This window comes from Tenrec ecaudatus, chromosome 12 (genome assembly GCF_050624435.1).
Source record: "Tenrec ecaudatus isolate mTenEca1 chromosome 12, mTenEca1.hap1, whole genome shotgun sequence".
NCBI lineage: Eukaryota > Metazoa > Chordata > Mammalia > Afrosoricida > Tenrecidae > Tenrec > Tenrec ecaudatus.
This window is the reverse complement of record NC_134541.1, coordinates 27,092,598-27,104,967: the sequence shown is the minus strand read 5'-3', so window position 1 is coordinate 27,104,967 and position 12,370 is coordinate 27,092,598. Positions and strand designations below refer to the sequence as shown.

Below are 12,370 nucleotides of genomic sequence, written 5' to 3'. Positions count from 1 at the left end.
GTACCAGGTACTTTTTTAAAAATCATTTTATTGAGCTCTTGGTATCAGCTTCTCATTTTCCCTTCCCTCTCCCTCCCTCCCTCCCTCATGAACCCTTGATAATTTATAAATGTTTTCATGTCTTACACTGACCAATGTCTCCCTTCACCCACTTTTCTGTTGTCCATTCCCCTGGGAGGGGGTTATAGAGAGATCATTGTGATCAGTTCCCCATTTCTCACCCTACCTTCCCCTTATCATACTGGTATGGCTACTCTCATTATTGGTCCTGAGGAGTTTCTCTGTCCTGGATTCCCTGTATTTCCAGTTCTTATCTGTACCTGTGTATATGCTCTGTTCTAGCCAGATTTGTAAGGTAGAACTGGGGTCATGATAGCGGAGGAGGGATGGTGAGGGGGGGCAGGGAGAAATAATTAAAGAACTAAATGAAAGGGGCAAAAAATGAGGAGCTGACGTCAGGGGCTCAAGTAGAAAGAAAATGTTTTTTAAAAGATGATGACAACATATGTACAGATGTGTTTGACAAAATGGATATATGTATGGATTGTGATAAGCACCCCAATAAAATGATTTTTTTAAAAAGAACTAGAGGAAAGTTGTATGTTTCAGCGGTGCTATACTGTACCCTGACTGGCTCATCTCCTCCCCGCAACCCTTCTGTAAAGGGATGTCCAACTGCCTACAGATGGGCTTTGGGTCTCCACTCCACACTCCCCCATTCACAATACGATATTTTGTTCTAGGTTTTGATCCCATCAACAGCTCATAATCACACAGGCTGGTGTGCTTCTTCCACGTGGGTTTTGTTGCTTCTCAGCTAGAAGGTCTCTTGTTTATCTTCAAGCCTTTAAGACCCCAGACACTATATCTTTTTATAGCCGAGTATCAGGTACTTCTGTCTCAGCATCACAAGTATCATAGCTGTAGTTTCTTTTTTCTCCCATTAGAGTATAAACTTGAGAAGGTCAATGTTTTTCATCCGCAATGTCTTGCATGACAGAATATATTAAGTACTCAGCATAGGTAGTTGCTGAGCTGAAAGGGAAGAAAAGCATAGACTTGGCTTGTTGTCAACAAAGACGCTCTGACCAACCCTATCAACCTTACTGAATAAGAAAATATGAGGCTCAGAGAAATCGGTTTAGTGATTAGCTCAAGGTCATACCAATACAAAATAGTACAACCAAACTTTCAACCGAAGTCTAACAGGAAGAGACAAGCATTTTGCTTTATTTGAAAATTCCTCACAGTGCCTGCCCCAAATGTCTCTTCAGAATAGGTGACTGATAAATATCTATTTCATGTTTATCGCCACTTTCAAAACTAAGAAAGTTTATCTGGAATATGTGGTTAATTGCCACATATTGAACACTTCTATGAATAATTGCGTCCTTTGCCACAAGACCAGAACTGGATGCCCAGAGACTATTACTGAACGTTGTTATCCAAGTTTCCATAGAAGAATCCTGATCAAATGGGGGGGAACTACAGAACAGAATTTCAAATTCTCATTGTCAATAAATTTTCTGCAAAAAAAAATTATTTTAATAAACTTTCTGGCGTCCCAGAGGGTAGATGAATCCCTAAAACTATTACCCTGAAATAATCTTTAAACCTTAAACCAAAAATATACCCTGAATTCATCCAAAAACTGAACCACAGTTTAACTTACCATAAGTAGGGGGCTAAAAGTCTACCTTGAACACCATGCTCTTTGAAGGAAAAAAAAAATAACCTGTTAATTCTGACTCGCAGCAACCCTATACAGGGTTTCTGAGACTGTAAACCTTTGCAAGAGCACACAGCCTCACTGTCCATCTATGGAGCAACTGGTGGTTTTGAACTGTCCACCTTGTGATTAGCAACCCAACACTTATACTACAAAGCCACAAGAGTTCCCAATGCTCTTTTAAGAAAGATCTATATGGGGTCAAAGTGACAAAAGCAACTCAAAAAATTAGATGGGAGCCTTATGGAACAGTGTGTGTAAGTTAAGGAGCAGGAACAATTCAGCAAAGGATGGTGAAATGATTGCACAACTCAGAGAATGCAACCAACAGTCTCTAGACTGTGCGTGTGGAAACTGAACTGGTTTATGTTTTGTTATGTATATTCCCAACAACAAAGTAAATAAAATTTAGAAGGAGGAAACACAAACACGAAGGGGGTTTCTGTTGCTTTGTCAAATACTACAAAAAATAATAGTAATAAAGTACACAAGATTTAGATTCTTTAAACTTGTTTTTAAAACAAATAAAACCAAACCACTCACTCGACAATGAGTCACAGAGACACTATTAGGCAGGATAAAACTGCCGCTGTGTTTTGGGGACTAATTTTTTCCCCCAACAGTTTTCTGGGCACATAATTTGCATATTATACGAGAGACTGTAACTCTTTCAGGAGTAGAAAGTCCTGTCTTCCTCAGAGAGGCTGGTGACTTCAAATTGTTGACCTTGTAGTTGGCTACCCTTGGCTCCTTTTAGGACAATAGAAAAGGATAAGTATATATGTTTCAGATCCATCTAAAGCAAGTGAGGAAGCAGTTTCCATAGCTACTACCCCACCTAAAACGAAATTAACAGGCAACAACAGCCCACAAACACAGGAGCAAGAACACGTGTAGGTACATTAGCTAAGATGCCTGTAGCTTCCAAGACAAATCAAGGTGCTCATTTCGGATCTCAAGCCCAATATCTTTTCATCTCTTTCCCAACATGTTTTAAGAATTTGGGAAAGCCTCGTGACCATTTCCCTAGTAGTGCTCGGATCTGAATACATCATTTCTGGAGGTCATCGCAGTTATCCGACTTGGCGATAATGTCCTTTCCTAGGCTGCCATGGAATACAAGAAGAAAAAGTGCGGTCTTTGTAGACCGTGTATAAAAAGATTCAGAACGCACGAATAGAGTAACAGCTCAAAAGATTGCCAGAAGCAAGAACGGATCGTATCTGCTACAATGTCCTTGGCCCAGTTTTTTCAAAGACTTGCTAAAAGTACAAATTCTCCCACCTATCTATAATGAGGGACTAAATTCTGTAACCTAACCTTTCTTCCGCTACCTCTCTCCCCGTGAACTCCTAGGACGGCTAGAGTGTATTAGAAGGTTGTGGGCAGACTCTCAAGAGGTGTGCCTTTTCACGTGGGCCCTACAGAGCCTAACAGTCCTAACGCGCCTTGTTTCTTTCATTCATTCACTCAGCAAGTCTTTAATGAGTGAGTTCTCTGTTGCACTCTGCTGCCAAAGTAAAGACGGCGGGTATGTCCCTGCTTCCAATACAGCTTTCAATCTGATACTTTCTTTCCGTAATCCATTAAGCAGTACGGTTATGAACTGACCTAAACCCTAACACAACCCCAGAGAACCTCACCATCCGAAGGGGCCAGAGATTTAAGTTCTCCTGCTTCACGTGGGGAGAGTGAGGCCCGAAAGTGCCTTGGCCAAGGTTACAGCAAGGAGCAGTGACCGTACAGGAACGAGAGCCCAGGGCAGGGCGCCCGCACCTCCCTCAGGAAGCGGCTACACGTGGGAGCGGAAAAGCGAAACCCTTCAACTGAGTCTCCGCTGTCACTCGCCTTTTCCTCAAAACCAAACCCAGACCCAAACCCAGAGATGCTGCCTCAATTTCCCCCGCGGAAAAGCGGCCGCGCCGCTCGGTTAGCGCCCTCGGGCGTTTCTCTTCCCTTCCTGCCGCCCCGCCTCCTCCAATTCCAACCCCGGGACCCTGCGGGCGACCGTTGAAATGCATGTCTTCACTCACAAGGACTCGCACCAGCAACGCCATGTTCTTCAACAACCATTTCCGGGTGAAGGGTCGTTTTTCCGGAGTCCCCGCAGCTACCTCTGCAGTTGGTTGCCCTTTCGTGGGCGGGAGCCCGCCACGGCGGCGCAGGCGCACACAGGTCGCTGCGCGCGCGCACACGCGCTTCCCTGGCTGTGCGCGCGGCCGCCGGGCTCGGGCTCGGGCGCGCGCCCCGCCCTTTGGCTCCGCCCCTGACGGGCCCGGCGCCGCTGCGTCCCGCGCAGTGCCTGTCCTCCAGGCCCCCTGGCCCAGGCGCCGTGCAGCTCCGCCTCGTGCTTGTTTGCCCGCTTACCCCAGGTTCACTCCTGCAGCGCTCGGTGCTGTGTCCGTGCGTCGCGGAGCCCCCTCCCAGCCGCTCCACTAGAACTCCCTCTCTTCCCAAGAGAGTGGAAAAGACAAAGCCTTGGAGCCCGGGGCGCCCTTTAAGAGGCAGCTCAAGAGAAAGCTCTGGGCGTCTACCTCTCCCGAAGCAGCCCCTGAAAGCCTGGCACGCGCGGTTGTGTTCTGACATGCATAGGGCTGCCTAAGCCCAGTGGCCTGGAAGTGAAACATCCAGGACGCGTGATAGGAAAGCCCTGTAGAAAAGGTCACCCAGGGCCCTGAACAATGCGCGCAGGGACTGCTCAATGAGAACCTAATATAATACGATTGTTAAAAAATAAACAGCTTAAATGTTTCCTTTCACGGTTCCGGAGGCAAAACATGCAAAAATCAAGGTGTCAGCAGAACCACACTCGCTGAAATATCTAGGAAAGGACCTTTTTCCTTCTTTTAGCTTCTGGTGGTCTCAAGCTGTCCTTGGCTTATGGACACATCACTCCATTATCTGCCCCTGACTTCATATGGTCAGCTTCCCTGAGTGCGTCTCTGACTCCAGGTCCAAGTCTTCCTCTCCCTTCTATTACAAAACATCTGTAGTAAGTAGGACACTACTTTGGATGCAGCGCCTACTCCACATCCAAGACGATTTCTTCTTGAGATCCTTAAGTAATTACATCTGGAATGACACAGTAAATATAATATGTCGGGTCATGATAAATGCTAGGCAGAAGAAGAGACTAGATGGTGATGGGGTTGGGTGCTATTTTAGATAAGATGATCAAAGAAAGGGCTTTGACGAATGTTATCAAAAATGTAAGTGAAGTCAGATTGTGATCCATGTAAGTATCTTAAAGAAAAGCATGCCAACCCCGCAGGGAGAAGGGGGTGTTGAGGGGGTGGGATGGGGGCACGACGAGATAGCAAATGCTCCAAGATGAGAAAATGTTTGATTTTTTTTTTTCAAAAGCAAGGTCATTATGGCGAGCCCAATGAACATGAGCAGGAGAGGAGGTTGAAGAGGTGGACAGGAAACAGTGACTGAGGGACCTTGCAGGTCACGATGAGCATTGGAGATTCTATTCTGAGTGTGTGTCCGTGCGGTTGATCCTTATTATTTCTTTATTATTCATACGATACATAACTGTGAATTCACCTACTCACTAAAATGTATTTGTAACCCCAAATCAGTACTCCTGGAACATTTGCAGTCAGCTGCAAACATGTACAGCGTAGCCAAATATTTGAGTCACCCAACCCGCATGTTCCCAGCTGAGGTCAAACACGGGGACGACTCTGCCTTCTTGTTTCAGCTTTCACACCGTGAACATGTGCCCTTTGTGCGTCTGCTGAGTGCACTGTTCCCACGTTTTTGTGATTTCTCGTGGTGATTTCGCAGTCGACAATGCCCCCAGCAGAGTGCTGCAATGCTGTCCGGTGTTTCTAAGGACCAGAAGTCCATGGCGTGCTTTACAAAGGAAATACGGGTCTTCAAGAAGCTCCATTCATTCAGGCAGTCCTTATAGTGCTGTTGGCTGAGTGAAACGTTGATGAAACAATGTATCTACAAGGTGCCTTTAGACAGAAATCTCATAAAATAAGGTTGTGTGTTGACCAGTTGACTTGCAGGGACCTAACCTAACCCTTTGCTTCCCTTAGGCACATTGGTTCAGCCTTCACTAATTCAACGTTTATAGCCAATAACAAAAATCAACTGTATATGTCTGGAAAATCACTGGAAGACTACAGTATAAAACTAGTGATGGCAGTTATAGTTGTTGATTTTGGGGGGAGACTAGGTGGCTAGGTGTGGAAGGTAGATACACTTCCTACTGTGTAGCTTTTGTTTTTTTAAATAATTTTATTGGGGGCTCATACATCCATCCATTGTGTCAAGCACATTTTTACATCTGTTCCAATCATTTTAAAAACACTTTCCTCTACTTGAGACTTTGGTATTGGCTCCTCATTTTTTCCCTCCCTCCCCCACCCTTTCTCCTTCATGAACCCTTGATAATTTGTAAATTTTTTTTTCATGTCTTACCCTTCACCCACCCTTCTGTTGTCTGTCCCCCTTGGAGGGGGTTTTATGTAGATCATTATGATTGGTTCCCTCTCTTTACTCCCACCTTCCCCCTACCCTCCTGGTATCACTACTCTCATTATTGGTCCTGAGGGGTTTATCTGCACTGTGTAGCTTCCTGTCCTATTTAAATGCATATCACATATGTCACCCAAAAAAGGCTAAACAAAAGAATGAAGTTGAACCCCTGCTTCACCACAATCTGTAATTAGCTCAAAAAGAGATCCAAGACCTAATGTGAAAGCAAAAACAAAACAAAAAAGAAAGCAAAAACAATGAAACACTTAGAAGAAATGAAGGCAGTCTTTGTGACCTTGTGTTAAGCAAAGTCTTCTCAACTATGACACCAAAAGTGCACAAGCCACAGAAAAAAAAAAGTAAATTGGGCTTTATCAAAATTTTACACTTTGTGCTGCAACCCATACCATCAAGAGAGTGAAAAGACAAAATGGGGGGAAAGGGTTGTAAATCATATGTCTGATTAAGAACTGGTATCCAGAGTATATAAAGAACCTCAATAATAAGAAAATAAATGCCTAACTGAAAAAGAATTTGAATAGGTTTTTCTCAACAAAACACACACACACACACACACACACACACAAAAGAAACTCCAAATCAAAACCACAATGAGATGTCACTTCATACTCCCACTGGATGTCAAGACGTCTCAGAATACAAAGTGTAGGCAAGGATGTGGGGAGGCGGAAGCTCACGAATAGTGCTGATGAGAATGTAAATTGGCGCAGACTGGAAACAGTCCAGTCAGAATGTTAAACACAGAATTGTCATGTGACCCAGAAACCCCATTCATAGGAAATGAAAACCTGGACACACAAAAACTGGTACACGAAATGTCTACAGTAGCATTGCACGGGCCTGGGTACACAGACACACACATATTCACCTACATAAAGCAGTCTATCCACACAACCAGAAATCAAGCCGACTGCCATCATCAAGACTATTCTGAGAGTCAGTTCTGACCAGAGCAGACCTGCCCCAGAGGGTTTCCAAGGTGACAAATCTGTAGGAAGCAGACTGCCTCGTCTTTCTTCTTTAGAGCAGTGGATGGGTTTGAATTGTTTATCTTTAAGTTAGCATTAACTTTACCATCGCATCACCAGGACTCCTCCCTATGCGCGTACAATGGAATATTATTCGTCAAAGAAAGGAGAAAGAAAAGCGTGCTATCTCTTTGAGTTGATCAAATATGGCATAACTTCAACATTTTCCTATGTTAAAATCCATACACATGTTTAAAGGCTGAAGAAGAAGAAATGGAATGGAACACAAATTTGTGTTACAACATAAATGAACGTTGAAAACATTATTGTTATGGATTGAATTGTGCCTCCAAAAATATGTGTCATAATTGCTAACATCTATGCCTATAGCATAGAACCCACATTTGTTATGGTAATGAGTTGTGTCTTCAGACAATCTCTTCTGAGATATAAAGTGATTACACACCAATTGAGTCAGCAGAGATCAGGGAAGAGAGCTGCCCAGCCACACCACAACCCTCCAGGAGCAAAACTTTAGAAGAAATAAGGACTTTCCTCCAGATCAGACAGAGAAAAAGCTTTCCCAGAGAATTGGCACTCTGAATTTGGACTTTAGGCTTCTAAAGTATGAGGGGAAAAATGCCTGCTTGTTAAAATCACCCACTTGTGGTATTTGTGGTATGAGAGGACTAGAGACCAGTCACTGGAGAAGGACATCCTGTTTGGTAGAGCAGGACAGCAAAAACAGGCAGGCCCTCAACAAGATGGACGGACACAGTGGCTACCACAGAAGAACAGCTGTGGGGAACGCACAGGGTCAGGCAGGGCTGCCCCCTCTGGTACTGTGTGCGCTGTGAATCAGAACCCACTTGATGGCAGCAGCAGCAGCAGCAGATTACTCAGGCCATCTGGTACCAAGACTCGAGAGCTGCTCCAACAAATACTTACAACGTAGAAGTAGCTTTGAAATTGGGTAGCGGTGAAAGGTTGGAGGAGTTTTAAGAGGGCAAATAGTCAAAGCCTAGATTGCCTTGAAGAGATCATTGATAGAATTATGGGGTGTCCAAGGCAATTCTGGTGAAGGGCTCAGAAGGAAGTAAGGAGAGCTGTGGGGAAAGTCTCTGTTATCTTAGAGACTCCATATGGCCTACATAAGGACTACATACAGAAATGCGGATGTCATATGCTCCTGAGGATTTACAGTACAGTGATGAACTTGTGCCTGGATGCCGGGGAGGTAAAGCAACGCTTTGTATGCTGTGCCAAAGAACCTCTCTGGATTGTGTTCCAGTGTTTGGTGGAAGTTAAAAAGAGTCTAAGTAATGAAGGATGTGTGTCTTAGAATTTTCACACAGAACATGGCTACCCAATTTTTTGATACATGGTTTAAACCTGTGACTTATGGATCAACTAACTACCTCAGCAAAAAAAAAAAAATTCACTTAGATGGAAGCAAAAGGAAAGAACAGTCTGCTTCTTGGAATTCTGCAAGCTGGCACCAAATCAAAGGAGCTACACTTGTTCTGGAAAAGAAAAAGGGAAAAAGAAGGGGGAGGGGGACCATCCCCAAAGTTAGAAGGGACCCTGGTGGCATTGTCGGTTGAGTCAGTGGTTCAAACCCACCAGCCTCTCCAAGGGAGAAAGTCGAGGATATCTGCTCCCATAAAAATTTATAGCTTCTCCTGTGTGATCACAAGGTGTCGAAGGGATCAGGTATCAGACATCATCAGAACAAAAAATCATATCATAGTGAATGAGGGGGAGTGCACAGTAGAGACCCAAAGCCCATCTGTAGACAACTGGATATCCCTTTATGGAGGGCCACGGGGAGGAGACAAGCCAGTCAGGGTGCAGTGTAGCAACGATGAAACATACTTCCTCCTCCACCACCACCCCTACTATCATGATCCCAAGTCTACCTTACAAATCCGGCTAGACCAGAGGCTGTACACTGGTACAGATAGGAACTGGAAACACAGGGAATCCAGGACAGATGATCCCTTCAGGATCAGTGGTGAGAGTAGCAATACCAGGAGGGTGGGGTAGAAAGGGGGAACCGATTACAAGGATCTACATATAACCTCCTCCCTGGGGGATGGACAACAGAAAAGTGGGTGAAGGGAGACGTCGGACAGGGCAAGATATGACAAAATAATAATTTATAAATTATCAAGGGTTCATGAGGGAGGGGGAAAAATGAGGAGCTGATGCCAGGGACTTAAGTGGAGAGCAAATGTTTTGAGAATGATGAGGGCAATGAATGTACGAATGTGCTTAGTAAAATTGATGCATGTATGGATTGTGATAAGAGTTGTATGAGCCCCTAATAAAATGATTTTTAATTAATTAAAAATTTATAGCCTCTCAACAAATGTACAAATGTGCTTGACACAATGGATTTATGTATAGATTGTTAAAAGAGTTGTATGAGCCCCCAATAAAATGACTTAAAAATTTTTATAGCCTCAGAAACCATATATATGGTCACGGTGAGTTGAAATAGATTCAGTGGCAGTGAGTCTGGTTTTTAAGTTTGAGAGTCGCTTGGAGACCAGCAGAACAGTTAGCAAAAGCATGGGAAGGAGTCTTCTCAAGTTCAAAGAATCCGATTTCAGTCCGGTTTCTGAGGGTAGAGCTGCCATTAATGTGTGCCCGTGGGATGGGGTCACTGTCCAGAGTTGAAGGAGTGTGACTGCTATGCCCGAGAGGAAGACGGATAGGTGTGCTGGGACTGAGCAGATGGGGTCACCACTCAGATGGAGTAGGAGACTGAGATCTCCCAAAGCTGAGGGAGCAGAGTTACCCTCCCAATGGGCCTGGAAGGTAAAGGTGAGCCAGGGCCAAGGTCTCTTCATCCAGAATCCAAAGGTCATAGCCAACAGCCAGTCTGAAGGGAAATACTATCCCCTAGATCAGTGGTCTCAACCTTCCTAATGCCTCGACCCTTTCACACAGTTCCCCATGTTGTGGTGAACCCCCAACCATAAAATTATTTTCATTGCTACTTCATCACTGTAATTTTGCTACTGTTATGAACCGGGAAACCCCTGTGACGGGGTCATTTGACCCCCAAAGGGGTCTCAACCCACAAGTTGAGAACTGCTGCCCCATATGGTCTCAGAGAACAAAGGATTATTTCCATGTCTTGAAAGCTTATATAAATTGTTCTGCTGAATTTTGTTGTGCTAATTGATGCCCTTTATCCCTTTTTCCTTCCAATTTCTCCTATTTGTAAAATAAAACTTTATCTTGTGCCTGCTCTATCACTGAATTTTAGAAGAAGATAACCTGTATTATAGATGTCACAAGTTCTCAAATGAAGAGGAATTTTGTCCCAGTATGGAATACAAGGGAGTGCCCCCCAAAACTGGAAGTGTGCTCAGCAGAGCAGAGTTTTTGTAGTATGCATTCCCAACCCCCTCCCTGCTAGGCAAGCATCTAGCAGCTCGCTCTGAGTTATTGCTGTTACTGTACCCAGTGGTGTCACCTGGGAAGATTCTCTCTGGTCACAGTGAATTTTCTCATAAAAGTAGTTTCGCTCAAACCTAATTTTTTTGTGATGGCTGATTTAAGAGACCAGTGTGCGGCTGTGAAATGCTGTCTCCTCTTCAGGAAAAATGCCGCAGAAACTATTGTGATGTTGAACACAGCTTACAAGGACAGTGCTATGGGAAAAACTCAAGTGTACAAGTAGCTTTCTTGGTTCCAAAAAGGTGAAATGTTGATTGAGGACCAACCTTGTTCTGGACACCCATCTACTTCCAGGACAGATGAAAATGTTGACTCAGAATGCATTTGGAGTTCATTCCACCAGGTCAGACTGTCAATCGAGCTTTCTATTTAGAGGTTCTGAAAAGATTGCAAAACAGTGTGTGACAAAAAAGGCCTGATTTGTGTGCAGATGGGAGAATGGCTTTGCCACCACGACAATGCACCTGCTCGTTCAGACATCTCAGTGAGCCAGTTTTGGGCAAAAAAACCAGCATGTCTCTTCCTCCACCTACCTTACTCACCTGACCTCGTTCAGTGAGACTTTTTTTTTTTTTCAGTGCGACTTCTTTTGTTTCCTCGGATGACTAAGGCACGAAAGGACAGTAATTTGACAATATGGTAGAGGTTAAAAAAAAATGAGGGAGGTGCTGTTAGCCATTCAAACAGATGATTTTGAAAAATGTTTCCAAGAATCGAATCACAGCTTTGACAAATGTATTAAGTGTAATGGAGAGTACTTTGAAAGTGATAAGGTTGTTTCGCCAAAAAAAATGTAAATATGTAGCTTGGGGTGGGGAGGAGGGCCAGGGTTTTTTCCGTATCCCTTCATATGTTTAACCCTTTACCCATATTTGATTTCAATGGTTCAGAAGATGAGATTTTGGACTTGAGAACTGATTTAAGACTTTTAGGATGATGTAAAAGGGTGCATGTATTTTGCATGTGACAAAGATATGAATCTTGAAGCACCAAAGGGTGGAATGTGTTATAATTCTTAACTTCTATGCTTATGGTTATATTTTAATGAGGCATGTCTTCTATTCAGAGATATAAAAGAGAGTAAAGAAACAAGTGAGCTATCAGAGACAGGGAAAGATATGCCCAAAAGCTCAGAAGAAACTAGGGCCTTGCTCCACAGCCCACAGGGAGAGAAAGCCTTCGCCTTGAGTTGCCACCCTGCCACCCTGAATTCCGACAGCTAGCTGCCTAACTTGTGAGAAAATTAATTTCCATTCACCTATGGTATTCCTATTGTAGCAGCAGTAGATAACTAAGACAATTCTGTTAAGTGAAAGAAGCAAATCACCAGGGGTCACATATTGAGTGATTCTTTTTACATGAAATGGCCAAAATAGGCAAGTCTATAAAGGCAAAACGTAGATTGGAAATAGTGGTCAGAGCCTGGGAATTGGTTGTGGCATTTCTTGTCAGAGATTGGATTAGATTGCAAAACCCTATAATTTTATGAAAAACATTAAATTGTAGGCTTTAAATCGATCAATTGAACACGTACTTTAAAATTGGGTGTTTGTTTTCTTTATTACTGGGTTGTAAGAGTTCTTTATATATTCTGGACACAAGTTTCTTTCTCTTTTTTTGGATACAAGTTTCTTATCAGATATACAACTCGAGAACTTGTCTCCTCATTTGCACTTTCCTGATGATG

General features: G+C 43.6%; 1 protein-coding gene across 4 annotated transcripts in view; it reads right to left on the bottom strand.

The window, feature by feature from the left end:
• Positions 1-4,075, bottom strand: part of UQCC1 (ubiquinol-cytochrome c reductase complex assembly factor 1) — a 128,818-nt gene extending 124,743 nt beyond the window's left edge. The window contains exon 1 of one of the 4 annotated variants that reach the window (XM_075563719.1): positions 3,763-4,075. In XM_075563719.1, coding sequence (XP_075419834.1) covers positions 3,763-3,786 — 24 coding nt within the window. In that variant the 5' untranslated portion in view covers positions 3,787-4,075. The remainder of the gene's footprint in view (positions 1-3,762) is intronic. The other 3 variants (XM_075563718.1, XM_075563717.1, XM_075563716.1) reach the window with 3 other exon arrangements.
• Positions 4,076-12,370: the final 8,295 nt, after the last annotated feature.